Genomic DNA, 22,275 nt, shown 5'->3' with positions numbered 1-22,275 from the left:
AATTAACATATAAGTAACTGATACAGAAGGAAAAATCATTCAATACACCCAGAGGAAGAAGGGTGTCTGGGTCAATCTGTGTATACATTTAATAAGGATTTTTATGAAATGTCCATACTTATGAAAACGTTAACTTCATATTATGCCAACTAAAACCTGCTGAGCAGGATGCAATGATGCATTTCTTTTGGATCTCAATGCTTTTCCCAGAACTGGCAATGCCTCACATTCCAGCAGGAAACATCTATGCAATCCTTTGAAACTCTATTCTGGATGAACGGAGAACCCATTTGGAGCACATTTCTAGTTCCAAGACTATCATAGCAGCAGAAGGGGAAGAAAGGCTCCCTTCAAAATATAAGTCAAAGAAATCAGGGTTGACCCCATTTTTTAATATTAAGATTCTAGTTTAGTATTGGGATTATATAAACTTTACAAGAAGAATATCTACACATTATTATAACAAAAATTGACATATTCTCCTTTTTCTCCTCACTTAGCAGTCCATACAAAACACAAACAAAACTGCCAGTCTAGGACTGGAAAAATCATTTCATTCCACTCACTCATGGATTATTGCACTGAAAAGCAATAAAGCCAAGCAGGCCTCATTGGTGCCCTAGGGGAAGGTGAATAGGTCAGACATCCTTGAACTTTAGGAATTTAGACAATCCAGCAGAAGCAGTACTTTAGCTTTATAGTCACAAACGATTAGTTACCTTTTAACAAGGATAGATTTCAGCAGTATATTTCAGGATTTAACAAACAGTGTAAAGATTACTGAAACGGTTCTCTGGTTGGCTAATACAAATGAGCTTTTGACAAGAGAATGCAGCTTTAGCTGTTAGAAGCTTTTAAATACAAGCATTAGAAGGTTTAGAAAGAAGCTGCACATTTCACCAAGGGAAAATTGCCGATTCAAAGCTGAAAGCAAAGGAAGTTATACATGGTGAGAAAGACAGTTGGTACTATTAGATTCCAGGAAGCAGGTATAAAGTACTACAGTCAACCCATGTGGAAAAATATGGAAACTTCATTCTGGATTAAATAAACTAGGATCATTAGCTAGTTAGCTGACTGACAAAACAAAACTTAGTGCTGCAATATCAAGAGGATTTATGGCTACACTGATTTTAAAATAACATTTACACAAATATGACTGCGGTCGCTCATTCAATAGGTTAGCAATTACCATTTAAAACATTTTGAAAACTGTAGTAAAATTAATGAAAGTGACCTCCAGCATATTTCACAAGCAACAAGAAAAAGAATGATATCAGTACTTTTCAGGATATATGTAGAACCTGCATTTTCTCCCCTAATGAGCTCAAGACTGGAACTGTTTTTATGCCCATAGGTTACACTTTCTGTCTTTCCCAGAAGCTCTGTGCAGACCAGAACATCTTGGTTTGTGGACCAGCACTGGTCCATGGCTCACCACTTTGAATACAGTGGACTATAGTCTGGTCATTTGAACCAGTACGACTAAAGTGGTATATAGTGAGCTTGTTTAATTGAAGCTGCAGTAACACCAAGGATCATGGGTTTAGGGGCAGATGAATGGAGTGCTGCTCCCTTAAGAGCAACTGCTGTAGGTCTTGCTCTCTCTTCACCACTTCCATGATCAACATGACTGCCCACCTCATTCTTCTCCTTCTTCCCTATCTTGTCCTGCTTTTTCCATCCACATTGGGAACCTCAACACCACCTTTCCTCCTTCCTCACATACTTCGTCCCATCATCTTCCCCTCATCCATCCACCTGCTCTGCTCACCTAGCCGTAGGGAGTGAGTAAATATCTGTACATCCTCCTTCCTTGAAATCCTTTGTCTTATCCTCTATTTTTCCCCCTGCCTGCCTACCCAAATATTTTTTAGGCTTTCCTTTCAAACACATTAAGGCTGACATACTGTTAGAGGCAGTATTAGTGGATCTAATTTACATATGTTTTAATTTTTATAATGTATTTTAATGATGTATTTTTATAGTTTTAATTGATTATATGTACTGTTTTTGTTTTATTATTATGTTCTTGGCATTAAATGTTGCCAACTGTTGTAAACCACCCTGAGTCGCCCTGGGTGAGAAGGGCGGGGTATAAATCCTGGAAATAAATAAATAAATAAATAAATACATCAGAGTATGTACACCTTATGCTTTTGTGCTTTGTGTATCTTTTTTCTATTTTGGTCAATACTGAGGATGAAATTCTTTTCCTCACTTCACAATGATCAAATACCCCACCACCACCAAACTCACCATTTAGCTGCTACATCCCGCAACCACTCACACTTCACATCTATTTGGTAATGGGTAGGGAACAGGAGAATCAGAAAAGCATTTGGTTGTCTAGCTACTGAGATGCAGGGTGAAGGTATCATATGATAAGACCTCCAAAGGACCCTGGCAGGCCTTAGTAGAGACTATCATTGAAGATTTCCAATTTGTTCATTTCCTAATGGCTACAAAGTAGCTATGAAGTGCAGGACTGTAAATGGTAAGTTGGGATGAGGTTAGAGGGGAATCATTGTGATTATACATGCAGAACATTTATGCTATGCTCCATGATGCTACGCTCCATGACACAGGATTTTGACCAGTGTTTGACTCTTCTCCCAATTAAGAATGTCGCTAATGTATATTTGATTCAACTCTTAAACATCATGGAAGGAAACCCTTCTAGGACTAGTTTTTAATGTTTGTTTTAATGATTGCTTACTATAATGGAATTACATTGTTTCTTGCAATGAAACAAGGTTGTCTGAAAGATTTCCAACTAGACTGATTATACTCAATTTATCCAAGAATAATATAACTCTATGATAGCAGCATTCTGTGGAACTTCCTCTGAAGGCAAGTCAGCCTGGCTCCAGCCTTACTTAAACCTTCTGCTTTATTAACCTGACAGCCAGAGGAGGCTATATCATTTCATATGGCCCTTGTCCTGTTAAATCACAGTAAACTTAAAAGGGTTTTTTTTAAAAAACTCTTCAAAAATAACATTTAGTCTGTTTCCCATTAACTCAGAAAAATTAAAAAAAACATTAACTATAATAATAATAACTGGAGGGAAATTACACACCATTTATTACTTAGGACTGTAGTTTACCAATGTGCTGCTCAAGAATAATCACAAATTACTTTGTAAAAGTAAAGGTAAATGTTTTCCCCTGACATTAAATCTAGTCATGTCCGACTCTGGGGATTGGTGTTCATCTCCATTTCTAAGCTGAAGAGCCAGCGTTGTTAGTGAATGCTTCCAAGGTCATGTGGCCGGCATGACTGCATGGAGTGCTGTTACCTTCCCAGCAGAGTGATACCTATTGATCTACTCACATTTGCATGTTTTCGAACTGCTAGGTTGGCCGAAGCTGAGACTAACAGCGGGAGCACACCCCACTCCCCAGATTCGAACCACCAACCTTTCAGTCAACAATCTCAGTGGTTTTAACCCATTGCACGAGATGAATAAGTACAGCCCCACTGTATGATGTCTCAGCTGTTTTTAGAGATTTCAACCCCTTCCAGATTTCCCCAGACAGCTCTTTTTCTTGCCAAAAAAGGAATAGGTGTTTTTTTTCCCCTAGAAAAAAAGAGGTTCAATCTTAATGTTTCCCCATTTTCTCTGTTGCCTCTGGACATTACTTAACATAAGAAATGTATGCTTTTTAGAACCAGACTCGGACTTCTCCTACTTTGGAATTTGGATTTTGTTTTGTTTTTGCATTTTAGAAAATGCCCCCCCCCCCAGTGCAGTTGCCTATCCCTGCTTTATAGGACCTGCCCTTGCTGGATTCTTGATACAAAGTACCACAAACCCACACACCCCAACACACATACAAAGTTCTATGTATACACATATAAACACAGAACGGAAATAACATCTTCTATGTCTAATCGGAGGGACACATGGTACCTCTCCCCTTATTTCTGTAGCTCATACAGAGATTCATTGGAAGGTGCAGTTTCACTGTGCACTGGACTAGTGATACTCCTAAGAAGAGAACCACTTCGTTCTTGCTTTCCAATATTTTCAAACCTTGGTGTGAAACAAGTCCAATGTTTCCCAAAGTGATGCTCTCCAGATTTATTAGACTGCAAAGTAAAAAGGGAAAAAAAGGATATCCCTGCTAAACATTTAAGATGATTGAGACTTCCAGAAGCTAGGCTTCATTTCTACTTTATATTCCCAGTAGTTTTAAAAGGCAAGCATCATCTACTAACATGTACTTACTCAATTGTGTTCCTGTCCACTTTTCCTGTCATGTTAATGCCATAGAACTGCTGCATGGCAGCGATTGCAGATTTCATTGTCTCTGCAGTGCGCAACACCGACATTCTGGGGTCAGTTGGTGGAAGGTAGCCGTACTTTTGTAACCACACCTACAACGACAAGCAGAATGTGTAATCAGAAAGGATTTCTCCACTATGATACCACTAATAGCCTCTAATTAGGCTTTTAAAAGACGTAGTTCAGAATACATCATTTATTGCAAATCCTGCTGGAATCAAGGAGAATTAAGAATGCAGTATAGTACTAATATTCCAGTTATTTCAATAAAGTGTCCCTGCTGATACACTGCATCAATAAAGGGGAGGAATAAAAGAGATTCTTCTGCAAGACATACTGATAAGAATAAAAAGCACAATCTGGAAGTTAGTACCACCAATTTTTAGAACTGTATTAAACAGAGCAGCTCCACCTTGCATCACTGAACAGATAAAAATGTGAAGGTTGTTGTTGATGATTGTATCTCCTAGGACTTTTCCTTTTAAATCTCAACCATTACAACCACTATCTTGGCTATCTCAAAAGGAATGTGTGCTTAGTTCCATTGTTCTGGCGAATTGGGGAGATAAATTGTTATGCTTTTTAAAAATTACCCACAATGCCCAAGCAAAACAGGGCACTGCTTTTTGGCCAAATTATGAAGGCTGCTCTGATTGCAGTCCCCAGGAGCTCATCAATCTTGAGGCCAGTTTTTTTCAGGATTATACTGTGAAATAATTTGGCCAGTAATTCATTCACTCATTTAAGCTGTTAAGACCATCTGCAGGTTAAGTATTCCTTAACTCCAATTTTTGGCACCAGAAATATTTTGAATATTTTTTATTTTTGTCATTGGAAAAGTGCCACCTTTTCACTGGTTTTTGCAGGGTTCAGCCACTATTTGGGAGGCTCAATTCAAATTTGCAAAACAAACAAACAAACCACACACAAATATGTATACTGTGTTATGAATTATAATACAATCATTTCTCTGAAAATTCTTCTCTACTTTTTTTCTTACAGGACCTCCTTCCTATTTTGTTTACTTGTTTGCTAGTTTAATTAAAATACCGAGCCTGAAGGTGGGTCCCATGAGGTTTACTGATTATTTTGTAGTTTTTGTTTGTTTGCTTGTTTCTCCTTATAAACATTCACCTTTTTATTTTGGCCAACATACCTGCAAATACTTATGAAAAAGAGCAGTTGATTTTAAATATAGTTCTGTTTATCCAATTTCTCTTGCATGTTAAATTTCAAATCTCTTACCAAAGTAATTTTCATTGGGATCCAGGAAAACTAATGGCATTGAAATGTTTTTGCTGGTAATTTATTGCTGTTTGTTCCCAGTCTATATAGCCCAGAATGAGAAGGACCTCTGCTGGTATTGATAACCATCATTAATACCACCTTAACTCATAACCTCAATGCCACCTTAACTCATAACAAGAGTAACATCTGAGGATGCTTTCAGGCGTATATTTAACTTGCTTCAGAGTAGGTTAGTAAACTTGCTCCAAAGTGCACTAAAGTACACATACCCCAGGGGGAAAACAGGCTTTTCTGTGGGTTATCTTCATTGCAGTGCAGTAACTTCTCTGCTACCATGAGGCCACCCAAAAAAAAAAACACCATAAACCCCCCACACAGGTGTGAGATGGGTGTGCAGACAGGCCCTCAGGTAGTCCTGGAACTACCTGTGGGCCTGTCCCCACAGGGCTCTATACTCCATTAGACCTAAGTCTTTCAGGAAGGCTCAGGTCTAATGGAGCATCCAAGTAATTAAGGACAAAGGGGGGGTTTCGTTTTGGATGCCTCCAGTAAAAGTGTGAGAGGGCCTGAGATATGGGCCCTGAGACAAATTGTGGGCCTGTGACTCTAACAACATCATTTTCTTCTCCTGTATGATAAATGTGGTATGGTGAAAGGAAGAAAGAAGGAATTACAAGTACACATGCAAGTACTCATCCCTACACATGCATGTAGTTTTGACTTTTGTGGTCTTGATTGTTTACATATTTGATTAAAATGTTCTAAGAATTGGCTTCCTCCAATCACACTTGAGAATTCAGAGATTCCTAGAAAGAATACTTCTCTAGGAATGTCTAGGTGTTCAACTGCAATTCTACTATCAGCTTCCAGTGGACATCAACAATAACGCTTAAAGACCTATTATGTTTTAATTTCTATAATGTATTTTAATGATGTATTTTTATAGTTTTAATTGATTATATGTACTGTTTTTTGTTTTATTATTATGTTCTTGGCATTAAATGTTGCCAACTGTGTAAGCCGCCCTGAGTCCCCCCGGGTGAGAAGGGCGGGGTATAAATTCTGGAAATAAATAAATAAATAAATAAATAGCAACTTTGTTATGCACAATTTTTCACTTTTAATGAGGGTCCTGTGCCATTAACTCCAGTGAATGTATAGAGTTGACTGTAGAGATAAATGCAGAAATTGAGTAGGCTTGATAATGAGCTCTGACACGTTTTGTCATATTCACTACAAGTTTATTTACACTACTTGTAGTCTTTTTAAGACTGCCCTGATACTATATGATTGTATTGTACCCTTAATATGGTCTGGACATAACCATCTCTCTGTTTTACATCTCATGCAATTATCTCTTGATTAAGGAATTAATCTTGCAAAAATTAGTATCTCTTTCTTCATTAGGATCTTTTTCGGTTAGAAAAGGGATCCAGTTTTAAAAAATACATGCATTTGAGTAAATGTCATTTCTTGAATACAGAGCTGAAACAGCTATGATATTTGCTATTCACACATCTTCTGAATAATTTCTAGAACAAAGAAAAGAAATGTAGAAAAGATAGCATCTAAACTAAAAAAACAAACTGCTCATATTTTACAAAGATTTTCCCATTATTTGCCAAAGGAGAAGAAGCAAAGAAAATTATTTATGGTAAATTGATGATATGAACATCTGGACAAAATGAAGTTTCAATATCTTAAGTGTTTGGCAAGCCAGTTAAATCAAATTAAGCAAGTTAGAAAACATGTACATATTAAAAGCACTACAGCCAAAACAGTTTCTCCCATTTTGTTATTTAAAAGGATCTAGACATATTTGCATAAGAAACACAAAATGCCACAGATGGTGGTGCATTAGTTTGGAAAGCCTCATGACAGGCTAGTCCATAGGCATCAAATCAAAAGGTCAAACTGAAAAGTTCCTTTTGGGAAACCATTATTTAAACTGAGTCTGACATTTGGTTTCCCAATCTGTTTCACAAAAGCGCTTCATGTTTACTGTTTCCAGTGCCTGAAGTCTGCTTTAGCACATCTAAGATACAGCCCACAAATGTACTGTGAAGATTATGAACATGTGAAATGCTACAAAACAGCAATATTTATGTTAGTCTATTTAGTTAGTCATTTGTTAGTCATTTGGGGTTTTTTTGTGATTCACAAAGAGATCCTTTGCCTTTTTTGAGGTTACAGCCTAAATCACATAGATTTCAATCATGCTTACATTTAAGGCTAGATTACATTTAAGATACCATTCAGCTTCAGAACCCATTGTTTCAAGGAGCCCACTCATATTTTTACCCCTGCTAAAAATTCACATGTGTATATATTTAGCAAACATAGTTGCAATTTGGCTCAGCTTTTTAAACAGATCAGTTTCTTTCCAGTCCCATAACTCCCCTTCAACCTCAGTTTATTTCAAATGATGCAAACCTAGTTCAAGATGCAAAAGTAGTTTTCACTTTATTCAATTCGGGGAGAGAGTAGAATCATGCAAAAGCTACAAGCCTTTTGGATTTTGCATGTTCCTCAATACTAACGTTAGCCATCTTAATAGCACTCTCATGTGACTTGGTCATATGTCCTGATTTTCATCTCTGAGAGTTGGAGGGTGTGACAGTATTTTTAAGCCATTTGTTATCACGTCCCCTCTCTTCACTGCACTTGCTGCTCTGTTGCATGAATAATAAGAAAGAAAACCCCACATTTTTCATCTAGAAATCACTGGAATACACAAATAATACCCTAAGTTACAAAGAAGAGCAACAACCAGTGCTGATTCGATTTCTACAGTTATTTGCAGGCCACTTCCCATTATGACTGGGACTCCCTTGCATTATGTGTAGTGTCACAGAGATTTTAAAATCAGAGTCCTAGAAAGGAAACAGGCTGATAGATTTTTTTAATGCACGGGGAATTAGGTTGGCAAAAACTACAAAAGCACACATCACTGATACCTTTATTAGGCCAACAGAAGGCACACAAAATAAACATGTACAAGTTTTAAAAACTCACACAAAAATGGCACAGTGTTCACGTAGGAGGAAAATGGCATGTTTTGATCACAGGCTGAAGTTCTACATATTGTTTATTTTTATGTTATAGAAAGAGGGTGATGAGAACTCAAATTGCTTGGACTTCTTTCATTGCCTTTTCATCTGTCACTTCTCTCCCCGCTCCTTTTTTGCCTGGTGAAAAAGGACCAAAACATTTTGTCTGCCTCACCCTCTTGCCATAACATCGAAATATATAACATACAGACCTCCAACCTGTGACCACAACAGCACTATTTCCTCCTTGTACATGAACTCTGTACCACATTTGCCTGGTGAGGAAAGTGAACTGTAAAAGCTGATATACTCTGGTACAATGAAGATGTACTTGAGAGTCTAGAAGTTTGGTAAATCATACCACATTAGTCATGTGATGGGTTTGCCGTATTAATACAATAGGTCATTGAAACTGCATGGTTTGCTCAGCTGGAAATGCCTACATGTCATACATCAATGCCTGCAGACAGGCAATGCATAAGGTTTCCTCACTGCAAATGTCCATGCTCAACATGTATATGTTAGGAGTGAGGCAGCATAGGAAACAGTGCAGGACCTTGGGGTCAAGGAGTTTCTTCCATGTGATTAACATGAGAAGAACACTTAGAATATTTTGCTTCCAGGAAAAGAAATTTCCCAACGATATTTTACTGAGATTTATATTAATTCAGCCATTCTCACACATGCACACTATTGTATGAAACAGGTTTTTTTTTAAAAAAAAAACAAAAACATGGTGGCTACAAACTAACACCCTCTCAGCTTAACATAAATATTCACATGAGGACCAAATTTACACTGAGCTATACGCCCTCTTTGTGATTTATTGAAACGCATAACCATTCCATGATTTATGGCAAGCAAAGGAGACTGGAAAAATGACTGGTGTGGCTATGTCCCTATAGTTACACACAAAATGATGACATCAGCACTGAGATCCCTGGACGAAACCAGTAGACATCAGACCTAATGTTATCATCTTGCATCTAGCTATTGGGTTATAGCCAGATGCTTCTCCAATCTTGTCTGTTCAACAGAAAGCATGAAATGGCTGTGTGGGGCAGCTTCTAGGGCTTTTCAGTAAATTAGGGAAGGACACTGGATGCTGGGAAGGATGACAGAAAAATACCAAACTGCACAGCTCCCAAGAAAGGGCATGAGTACAAATAAGGGGCATTTAGACAACATATTCTATGACCACAGAAGCCATTTTGAAAAAAAAATGCAGTGTGAAAAACGGAGAAAATTACGTGTACATACATGCTTTGACTAGTGCCAAAGGCTGAGTGCCATCAGCTTCAATGGAAAGAGAAATGGGTGCCAAAGAAATGAATGAAACAGAGGTAGCTTTTATGCAATGGAAGAGTATTGCCTCTCCCTTCCCTTTCACACCTTTTCAAAAACGAATCATATAGCAACTCCCCCAAAACATACATCCACTATGTATGAGCAAAGTTTTGATATATCCATTTTGGTAAACAGAACTAATGAAAGGTTTTATTCATTCATTTAAACATAGGGTACTCTTTAGAGCTTTTGCAAAAGGGCATAACTAGTACACAACATCTGCAATTCTGTCCAGGCTATGAAGCAACAATATTCACATCTTTGATCAAAAGGAACACTCCTTTGAACTATTTAATGCTACAGACAACTATTTTAAATTCAATATTCTATGTTATTTTTAAAAAAATTCAAGTTAGAACAATATATTTCAGTTTTAAAATACATTTTATTGTTCTACATTTCCTTACTTCCTTCTGAGATCAGTTTTGACATCTATGTTTAGCTTAATCCACTTTGTCTGAGATATCCCTTTGTAACTAGTGTGATCAACAGAAACTCTACATGTAATTTTTGGATTCCACCTCCCTTCTGTATATTTTTGGCGTTGGGTAGAGTTTGATTCCAGTCCCCGCTAGGTGAATAACAACATTCATGGATGCTCAACTCCAATTACATAAAATGACAAAAATCAAGGTTTGCTTTTGGATTTTGGGTGCGGGACATATTTTTAAGCCACAAATGGATTAATGGATATACAATCTGTAGATACGGCAGGCCAACTGCAACTTGTTTCAGTTCACAGTGTGAAGTGTCTTGAGTCCCATTTGGGGAGAAAGGAAGAACATAAATTAAATAATTACAAAGATATTAATATAAACAATGTATACACATATGCACACACATAGATATTTGTGGATTCTGCTTTTACGTTTGTTTGTTTGTTTGTTTGTTTGTGTGATGTTGCAAGCCACCAAGAATGCTCCCTCTTAAGAAAACAAAATATTAATGCACCTATCAGCACAAACCCCTATTTTCTACTAAGCAGCCACAGTATTGCTATGGTGGCCACAGGAGATGTGAAGCCACTTTCTTTCACATCCTATACAGAAATCTAGGCTGTTATCTTCTTAGCAGACTAGTATCAAAAACAGTCTCTCAATAAGTAGATTAGTGAAAGTGTGACTGGGCATCCACCTCCTCCTTGCCAGCACACCACACTCCCATGCTGATTGTGGAGAAAGAGATGCTCTTTCCGATGTGGTCAGTGCACAAGCCAGGCAGACTGGCAGAGGAGCAATGGAGAACTCTGTTACTGCACTGGCAGCTTTCTCTCTCTCAGCAGCATGGAATCTCTTTCAGGCTACATGTCCTTCGTAACTTCATTCCACATCTTGACATAATTGTTTTGATACAACATACTATTTGAATTTGTTATTGTTAATATCTAAATATTTCACCTTCCTTTTTGGTTCTATAACCAATTTTTTCAATCAAATCTGTTTAATATTTCATCTTCATATTTTTGTAAGCATTATAGTGTTTTGTTTATAAATTTTAAAAATCTGCCAAATTCTCAACTTCATTTAATATTATCATCTGTCATGGATAGGGTGTGGCCATGTTCTAGAAGTATTATCTCCTGACGTTTCTCCCACATCTATGGCAGGCATCCTCAGAGGCTGTGAGGTTGTCATGGGTAGCTTGGAAAGTGAGGATGATGAGATGCTGGTGGAAGGCTCAGCAGTCCAGCTGGAGCCCAGCAGTGCCCAGTAGCTCCTTCAGGCAAGCTTTGGAGCAACACCCACGGAAGGATCAACTACTTCTCAGCCTCCAAAACACATGCAAGCGAGTTCTTCTAAACGGGTTGAGGAACCTGCAAAGAGAGGGGTCTCAGTTGCACAGGACTTTGAGATTAGCTTAGAAGAGAGCCAGCAAGAAGAAAGTACCGGTGAATTTAGGATTTAAGGAGCTCAGAAGTGGCACCTTGTTACTAGCCGCAACATCCGTTCTAGAAACTATGACCTTAGACTCTTGTTATATCTCCTATTTCCTGAACCCTGGACCTTCCTTGGATCTCGGCTTACAAAGTCTGGTTCAACCTTGTACTCTGGACACTCTAGTAATTGCCTTATGACCCTGGAACGGACATTTCACTTCTCTATTTGTGTTATCCTGCTAATGTTTGCCCCTCTGTTGGACTGTCAGCTTGATCTCAGACTGTTGATTGACACTGTGGCGATATTTTAGGGTCCAGGCTTCTGACACCCATCAATATCTCTGCGCTTTCAAGTAAAGTTTTCATGGTAATCACCACATCACTTCCAAATCCCCCCAATTTGCATGATTACTTTTTAATCTTTGCACCTGCAATCTTTTCATCTTGCCTAATGTCTTTGTTCAGAAGCTCCAATTGTAAATAGCAATAGTAACAGGGGCCCCATTTCAAACTGCTTTATATGGCAGTGTAGATGGGGCCATGAACATTCTTTTTCTAGTTCCTCTTTGCATCTCATTTGGGTAAGACAATTCTCTATTAATTATTATTCTTGTGTTTTGTTTACAATAAATTGGTCTAACTAATGGAATAAAAATGTCTTCAAATGCCATCTCTTCTAACACACCAAAAACCCAATTTAAATTGTCAAAACCCTTTTCTATATCTATTAAAAGCAATGTGGCCTGCTTCCTGTTTCATTCCAAATATTTCGATATATTTAAATACAGTTCCAATTTACCTTAGGAAATCTTAATCTTTTTGTCCAAACTCCTGTATGTCTTCCATAATATGACCCCAATAAATATCAACTGTTGTATTAGAAGCTCAACAATATATCCCTAAGATTCGTTTTTTGTTTTTGTTTTTTAAAAACAACTATAAGTTTATTTTGCAAATGGATTAATGCTTCACAGAAAATATTTATTTGTATATACAGTATGAGAGAAAAAGTTTTAATCTCTTACAAATAAATCTAAACCCTTACATACTGACTTTTCTCAAAAGCAGATACCGGTTCTGAGACCAAAGTAGGTTATGAAATTGTGTGGTTGGAAAAAGAGGCTTGATTTATTTAGGTTATGCCCTGGGATCATAGTTGCCGGGCCTATTCTGAGTTCCTGTGTTGTACTGAAACTACTGAGCATCTGAATTTGCCAAATCATAAGACAGATCCTTAATACTATTCCTAATTCTCATTAGACATATCAAATCAACAAGATTTACTTAAGTGTTTACTCATTGTATAACATTTGATTCATTAGGTTGAGACTAGTTGAGGCTATCTATAGCAGGAATGGGAATGGTACACCAAATATTGTTCAACTACAAATCCCAATATTGCTTATCTTTAGCCTTGCTGGCTAGGGCTACTCGTAGTTGTATTCTAACAACATCTGAAGGATCAACACAATTCCTACCCATGACCAACAGAATTCTGAGTTAGATTTTTTGATTTTCACAAGGCCAAAATAATTTCCACAAGACCAACTCAACATTGATTTTTTCCCCCACTGAAAATGTGGAAATCATGCTAATAATCACTTTAATACGAATAATTTCTACAGAAACACAGATTTATTGGGGTTTTTTTTTTTCCACAAAAATGTAATCATAAAAAGAAGCTTCAAGTACAAAACAAAGTTCAAGAAATAATGGAAAAAACTGAACCTGAAGTGTTTTTGTTGTTTGCTTCCTGCTAGTTGGTTCATTTAACATTTATTTATTTAGCTCCAGAACTTGATCTTTCATACAATTAAGACAAAATGCAAAACAATGCAATCTTATGCATTTTCAAACTGATGTTTGATGATTAAACACAATAGGCACTTGTATTCCTGTAGCAATGCTATTAGCATACCAAATGCACAAGAACATCTTATTTAAATACGCCAAACTTCCTTTAATTCCTTCCTGATTTGCATTCAATTTAACATGAACTATTTGACTCTAAATTGCAGTAAATAAGAGCTGAGCCTACTGTGTCATGCAGCAGCCTAAAAATGAAATATGTAAACACCTCTAGCTCAATTTAGGCCAAAAGGATATGATTCTTAACACTTCTATGCAAATTGTAACCTGACAATGAATCTCATGGAAATGTTCCTCCCAACCATCTAATTTTATCCCCCATATTTCTCATGTTTAGTTTTACATTTATTTGTTTAATCCATGTTTTAGACACATCTCTAGGTACCATATATACTAATGTATAAATCTATCTCATAACTCTAGGGCAGAATTGGTGCCAAAATGATAGATTTTGCTATGAATTGTGGCTAACTAAGTTGAGGGTAAAAGTTAAGAAGCACACTTGGAAAAGGTAAAACTTAGGGGCAGGCTTCAATTTAGAGAGATACAGGTGAGGATGTGCATAGCGGGAGGAGGGGGTGCCCTCCCACTTTCCTCATCTTTTTTGGCCTGAGCAGCATTAGCAGCAACATATGGAAACATATATAGTAAGCCTGTATTAGAAATGACCACCAGTCTCATAAGTCTTATGCAGTACGCCCCTATGAAAATTGGCCACCAGCCTCAAGAAACTTGTACAGAAAATCCTTATTAAAGACCTACACAGTAAGCCTCTATTACAAATGGCAATCACTGCCCCACCTCAACCACCCAAAGTGGCGAGGAACATAGAGCTCATTGAGTCAGCAGCATCTTTTGCAGCATGATCTGTGGATATGTCAACCAAGGATTTTTGTATAGAAGTCCATCTGAATGGTTGTTAAAATGTGTAAAGAATACTGACATCCATGAGAAGTGAAATGAAGGATCTAGAAAAGTTAATTATTAGGGCCACAACTCTTTGAATCCTAAGTCTGCAAGACCACTGGGTAATCTTGTTTGGAAATACAGTAGAGTCTCACTTATCCAACATAAACAGGCCGGCAGAATGTTGGATAAGCGAATATGTTGGATAATAAGGAGGGATTAAGGAAAAGTCGATTAAACATCAAATTAGGTTATGATTTTACAAATTAAGCACCAAAACATCATGTTATACAACAAATTTGACAGAAAAAGTAGTTCAATACGCAGTAATGCTATGTAGTAATTACTGTATTTACAAATTTAGCACCAAAATATCACAATGTATTGAAAACATTGACTACAAAAATGCGTTGGATAATCTAGAACGTTGGATAAGTCAGACTCTACTGTAATGGTAGACATAATACAAAAAAATGTTACCTTCTGGAAATGTATGTTAAGGGTGACATCAATGCCAGTGCTAGTAAAAGTATCAAATCTCCTGTACTTTCCCCCCTACTCACTTCCTTTCATCTCTTATAATTTTTATGTTCCTTTAAAAGCAACAATCCCCTTCCCAAACACACATCACATACAATGCAAACACACAAAGATACTATTGTATTTGGAACAAGCTGACCAAAACAATGATCAAAGTCAACAATAATGCATGATACATTGAAATTATGTCCAGCATGTATTATCTTATCAATGTGGCCTTTCACCACTTTCATCAACCAGTCAATTTGTGACAACCCCATAAATTTCATAGTGTTTCTTAGGCAAGGAATAGTCAGAGGTTTTGCCAGTTCCTGAATCTGAAATCTTTATATATAAAAGGGTAATGAAATTTCGGCCTAGGACAAAACATCAAAACTACACATCCCAGAAACACTAAACTTGGCAGCACAACCCCTCATCCATGCCTCTACGTTCATACAACAAAAAGAAAAGAAATATAAAGTCCTAATTAGAGGGAGAGGAATAATTGTTTTTATCCAATTGCTGCCAGTTAGAAGGCTATGCTCCGTCAGGGGAAAACCTTTATCTTAACTACCACCAATACCTCAATACTTTATTTCCCATACCACCATACTTCGCCACAGCAACGCGTGGCCGGGCACAGCTAGTATAGTCTATAACATGTGTTATACATTGGTGGTCTTTCTTCCAACCACTAACTAGAGCTGCCCCTCCTTAGCTTCCAATATTAGATAGTATTTGGTGGTTTTAGGATATTTAAATTTCACAATAATAATGAGTAAATATTCACATCATAAGCAAATAAATATCCTGATGTAATGCAACTTCAAGCAATGCAAAGCCTAGTTGAACAAGAGGGACTGGTGGTCAGACATAGAACCAGCCTACTCAAGTGCATCCATCTAATTGGAGGTGCACCAATCCTATACAGTTCCAAATATCTGGAGAATGTGCTCAGCATGGAACTGTCACATCTGATTGCAGGGGTGGACAATTATGTGTGGGGGGAGCAGGATAAAAAACCAATGTCCTCCAACCCACATAAGCTTACTTTTCTCTCCTAAATGCTTCTCCTCCCTCCAGTCCTTTTAAAAATATTTTCTTTAGAGACATTTTGAAAGGGTTCCCAATCACAACAGGTATTTGGGAGAGATGGAGGTTTTGGGGAGGATCTGCAAGGCCACTTTGCTAGTCCATGCATTTTCATATGTTTGGGGGACTCTGTATTTATGGGGTGAATGTGGACTTAAGAATCATAACGAGGGATGAGTTGAGAGACTGGCAGAAGGCTACTAGGGCCAGAGATGTTGGGTGCCATATCCAGCCCGAAGACTGTACTTTTCCCATCCCTGATATGAACACAAATCTCTTCACAAGATAAAGGCTGCAAAAAATAGGTTTCCATGCCCTATTTTTATTTGGTAGATTACTTATTGGCCTCTAACTATAAAACCAACAGGATAGGAAAAGTCAGAGTTAGAAAGAATTAGGGGTATGAAGTAATTTTATTTCATTCATCATTTTTATTACATGTACTTCCAAAGCTTGAAAATAATTTGGTAAAATTAATTTGTTATTTCTAATTTGTTGATATTTTCAACAACGAAATTGGACATGTATAACTTTATTTCTGGCTAATGAATAACACTTATTTGCCCTTTGATTTGTTACTGACCATTTCTAGACGTTAAAAGTTTTCTCAGTGGTTTAATATTGACTGTAACACTTCAAATGTGTTAGTACTAATGTTTATATCCTCTGTATGTTTCTATCAAAATATGCATCTTCCACAAGGTATAGAGGTGTGTGTGTGTGTGTGTGTATATATATATATATATATGGATTGCATTTATGGTTTTTTTTTAATCATTCAGCTACCATGACTTCCTGTAGAAATTGTGGCGTAAAAATCCATTCATCAAGTCAAGAGTATGCTGACTTGAAGACAAGTTCCAGTGAGCTCAATTCTGAGAATGTGTGCTCAGGAATGTAGCCTAACTTTACACTTCACCACCATTGATTTCAGTAAACTGTAATACACTGTACAACTGCTACCAAAGTAAATGCTCAACTGGAAAACTGCTATATTTGTGCAAAGCAAAATGCTCTGTAATTACGACAAGACATCCCTGCCAATTTAGCTAATATATATTACAACTAAAAGCTATTTTTATATGCAGTTAGTATTATAAACCATTAACACATGGATTCAAAATGTCTGTTTTGTGTTTTTCCCCCTGTGGGATATCTAGAAATAACTAAAATGTCAATATTACCCATTCAATTAGTATGCTCCAAATATCCAAATCAATCTCCTCTTGTTGTTTTTTTAACATCTCAAATGAAGGTCAGAGGAGATAGGGAATCTACAGTTCTTGTGCAATCTATTAAAAGGGGCTGGGATGTTTTTCTCCAACCCCAATAAGTGTGTACCTCTCATGCAAACACTCTATCTTAATACCAAGCCTTCCAGTAATATTTAAACAGATGACTCTATTATCAAACAGAAACCTGGCTGTAAAATTCAATGCAATTCATTCTCAGGGTCATTTTAGATATCTTAGAAACACATGTCTTTTTTCATTTTGACTGTAGATTAGTCTTGTTCATGTCATTTTCATGAAAATGCTAAAGGTACCCATGAGGTTTTGTGGCGCTATAAGCAATGAGCAAAGTGCCCAATCTAAACACAATTAAACAAAAGCCAACACAAATTATATGGCTGGGTTTCAACTGGAGTGTCTTAATGATAGATGGAACTTTTCCAATCAGTACAATGGGGGAAAGGGGGCAGACCCCTCTCTTATGCAGTCTGGGGCATCTTCAAAGTCTACTTTGGAGTGGTGAGAAACAAAATCTATTTTGGAGTGGAGAAGCAAATCTGCAGGTAACATGGAAGGTTGTAAAAGGGATAGCAGCAATCAAATGCTAAAATGGGTTAAGGACTTGGTGTGTAGGGGCTATTTCATCTCTGAAATAGAGAGTTGTAGGTCAACATAAGTATAATACAGATGGGTCTTGCTCCCTTTTATTTATGCGAACATATGATGGGGAAAGACCACAATGAGGTTTGAAAGGTATTACAGGCCATTCTCAATACAGGTCATAAAGTAGCAGAAAGCAACTTTGATGGGCCGAAACTAACAAAATGAAGTTCAACAGGAACAAATGCAAGATACTTCACTTCGGCAGAAAAAATGGAATGCAAAGATACAGAATGGGGGACTCCTGGCTCGACAGCAGTATGCGTGAAAAAGATCTTGGAGTCCTCGTGGACAACAAAAGTTAAATATGAGCCAGCAATGTGATGCGGCTGCTAAAAAAGCCAACGGGATTCTGGCCTGCATAAATAGGGGTATAGTGTCTAGATCCAGGGAAGTCATGCTACCCCTCTATTCTGCCTTGGTCAGACCACATCTGGAATACTGTGTCCAATTCTGGGCACCGCAATTGAAGGGAGATGTTGACAAGCTGGAAAGCATCCAGAGGAGGGCAACTAAAATGATCAAAGGTCTGGAGAACAAGCCCTATGAGGAACGGCTTAAAGAACTAGGCATGTTTAGCCTGCAGAAGAGAAGGCTGAGAGGAGACGTGATAGCCATGTACACATACGTGAAGGGAAGTCATAGGGAGGAGGGAGCAAGCTTGTTTTCTGCTGCCCTGCAGACTAGGACGCGGAACAATGGCTTCAAACTACAGGAAAGAAGATTCCACCTGAACATCAGGAAGAATTTCCTCACTGTGAGAGCTGTTCGACAGTGGAACTCTCCCCCAGACAGTGGTGGAGATTCCTTATTTGGAGGCTTTTAAGCAAAGGCTGGATGGCCATCTGTCGGGGGTGCTTTGAATGTGACTTCCTGCTTCTTGGCAGGGGGTTGGACTGGATGGCCCATGAGGTCTCTTCCAACTCTACTATTCTATGATTCTATGATTTTACAACACATAATGGTTTAGAGAGGTAACTTGAAGAATTTATCAGAGTTTCCAGAAATGGAAACATAAGAATTTCTATCCCCATGTACTTTAGTCCTTATGTGGGAAATGACGCATCAGAAGAAAAGAGGCTTCTGTTTGTCTAGAGGATCTATGCAAGATAAAAAAACCTGGAAAATCCTGCTCCTGATTCAGGAAAGTGCAGGAAGTAACCTCTGAAAATGGCTTATGGAGAGGGAATGGGCTGTGTATCTACAAGTGCCTCTTTTCTTTGGTGAAAAGAGAAGACAGTCCTTGAGTTACAAACATCTGACTTACAAACAACTCATAGTTAAGAACAAGGGTGAGACAACAGGAAGTGAAATACATCTGCACCTAGGAAGGGAAATTCACATCTAAAAGAGTTATCATGGAGAAAGGGGGTCTCCACTGAACCGTTCTCACCAATCCTTGTTTAATTTCACATTTCTCAAAATCCATTCATCACAGGGACAAAACGTTGCACTTTGGCCCAGTTTGCTTTCATTTAATTCCTGTTTTGTTTTTATACTATACTTTATTACGTTATTGTTACTATTTTACTGTTTTACCATGTTACTTTATATACAGTATTGTGTTTTTACTTTGTTGCATTTTTACCCGCTGATGATGCGTGTCATGTATGTATTTTATTTTGTTTTATTGTAATTGCCTGGGCTTAGCCTTGTGTTAACCACCCTAAATCTCTTAGAGGAGATGGAGGCGGGGTACAAAAATAAAGTTGTTGTTGTTGTTGTTGTTATTGTTGTGAGGTGAAGTCTTTTGAATGGGCACAGAAAGCAAAGCAAATGCCACAGGAGTGTTAACCTTTCCATTTGCGATCCAAAACTTTTATATGTGTGTATGTGTTTGTGTGTGTGTGTGGAGTTACACTTAAAAATGTACTTGTTCCAACTTACAAACAAACTCAACTTAAGATCAAACCTACAGAACCTATCATGCTTGTAACTTGGGAACTGCCTGTGTTTAATGCCTGGAATTTAGGTCTACATTGTTCGTTCCACATCAAGTCTGGATGGAACACTAAAATGACTTGGGTGGGGGAGATAACAGCTAAAGAAGGTTATTCTTTTTCATTACATGATCTCCTGAAAAAAATCAAATACAAAAGGAAAAAAGGGTTAAAAGTGAAAATCAATTCAGGAATACGGATGAGAAAACTGAACTGACACCCATAGCTTTGTTTCCACAGTGAATTTGTTATACATATACTAGGGATACAGGATTCTGGAGTACACTCTGTGTTTGATAAAAATATGAAAGAGCAAAAGAATACTGGCTATAAAAGAAAAGAAGGGAGATATGGAGGGAGGGAGGATGGGATCTGAAAGATACATTGCCTGCTCTAGAAAAGAGGAATAAGCCTTTCTGCTAACCATAGGTGAGGAGATAGATTTGGAAACATGGTGCCTAATCATGCTTTCTGCTGTTTATTCCATATTAGGGATGTAACCTGCCTGGGCCCCTGATATTCTCAGTGGATGCCCTTCTCTCAGCCTCACCACACCATCATAAGAAGAGTTGGTGGGGAAATAAGAGAGGTCCTTTTCAGTGGCTGCCCCTCGACAATGGAAATCGCTGTCTTGGGTTGCTGTCCTTCCAGCGCAGGCCAAAATCTTTCTTTTCAAGCATGTTTTTAAAGAAGAAAGTGTTTAAGATTGGGCCAAAGGCTGCTGTGTTTTATGTAGTTTAATGCATCTTTGTTAGTTTTTAACTATATATTTTCAATACGTCATGTATTTAATTCTATTTTAATATTTATATGCTTTAGATTTTAATTTCCACGTTGTATGATTTTTAGTGTTAGCTGCTTTCAATCTCCTTTGGGAGAGAAAAAGCGGGATATAATGGGTTTTAAAAAAATGTTTTTGAAGGAGGCAATCAGTAATGTTACTAATGTTCTACTCATTGCAAGAAAGTCCTTAAAAAGACTTTTCAAAGAGGAATCAAAATTATCTTGCAAGACAACAAACTCCCAGAAAAGTTGATCCCCTAATGTGCACCAGTGCTCTGTAGTTTGTATAATTGCCATCCAGACCTCAAGCTGATTCTAGCAAAACCACTTGCTTCAATTCCAGTTTGAAACTGCATTAAAATATCAGTGTAGATGGAGATCAAGAGTACGAGTATTTAGTAATCTATGAGAGCTTATGCTACCAACTACTTTTTTTCAATTTATCTCAAAGGTGCTACAAGACCATCTTATGCAGACTAGCAGAGCTATATCTCTGAATTCTAGAATAGCAATAGTTATCAATAATAACCTTTACATCTATCTCGCCCCATCTCCTTGAAAGGACTCAATATCTATCTAACATCTGAAACAGTTAAATAATTTTGCATCTGATCAACAATCCACTTAAGCTCAAATACCTAATTTTAAACCAATTTAGTCCATTGAGACACAACAGATGAAATCCAATTACTCGGGGTTAATTGAGATGAGAAGCAGGTTGCTGGTTACTTCAACTATGATTGCAGAGCTATTGCAAATCACATTCTTATCACAGTACTGCGAGATGATTATGCAAGAAAGATCCCCAGTACAACCATCATTTCACCATTTAAAAAACTGTTTGTATTGTTTGAAAAAAGACGTATTCCAAGTGATATTAATAATCTAAGAGATGTTAATGACCAAAGATAAACTGTTAGTAGTGAAAAGGTGTTTACGTGGCTTGGTTGGTTGTCTCTACTTTGTGTGCCATGGCTTAAGAGTCCAAGACTGTAAATTAATGGGCACCTAACAGCCAGTTTGTTAGAAGCGGGAAATTTTCTGTTTGTTGTTTTTATTATTTCAACCAAATCTGTCAAGATACTTTTTGTTCTAGCTATAGTTTACTGGAAACCAGGATCCCAAACTTTGCTTAGAATACTGGTTTACCTAAGTTTGTACAAACCTTAATTCACAAGGTTCAGATAAGAATAACTTTATTTTTATATCCCACCATCATCTCCCTGAAGGGACTCGGGGCGGCTTACAAGAGGGACCAAGCCCAAACAACAGAGTTAGCCAGCTAAAAACAATATTTAAAAACATAATAAACATATAACAATGTAATTAAACAATTAAAAACTGTGAAGTATAAAAACATCATTAAAATGAATCAAACAAACCTCAATAACCAGAACCAGGAATATGGTGGATGAAACAGAAATTAGAGAGGGCTGGTCATGGCCTTGTGTAAAAAGTG

At 37.5% G+C, this 22,275-nt stretch overlaps 1 protein-coding gene across 2 annotated transcripts in view; it reads right to left on the bottom strand.

Annotated features, from left to right (window-relative positions):
* The window catches only part of mmp16 (matrix metallopeptidase 16), a 215,524-nt gene that overhangs the window by 115,179 nt on the left and 78,070 nt on the right, over positions 1-22,275 (bottom strand). For both annotated transcript variants that reach the window (XM_062980199.1, XM_003219534.4), the window contains exon 2: positions 4,235-4,383. In XM_062980199.1, the coding sequence (XP_062836269.1) occupies positions 4,235-4,383 (149 nt within the window). The remainder of the gene's footprint in view (positions 1-4,234; positions 4,384-22,275) is intronic.

The sequence above is a fragment of the Anolis carolinensis genome, chromosome 4, assembly GCF_035594765.1.
Source record: "Anolis carolinensis isolate JA03-04 chromosome 4, rAnoCar3.1.pri, whole genome shotgun sequence".
Classification (NCBI taxonomy): Eukaryota; Metazoa; Chordata; class Lepidosauria; order Squamata; family Dactyloidae; genus Anolis; species Anolis carolinensis.
The sequence above is the reverse complement of the archived record's forward strand: the minus strand, read 5'-3'. Positions and strand labels throughout refer to the sequence as shown.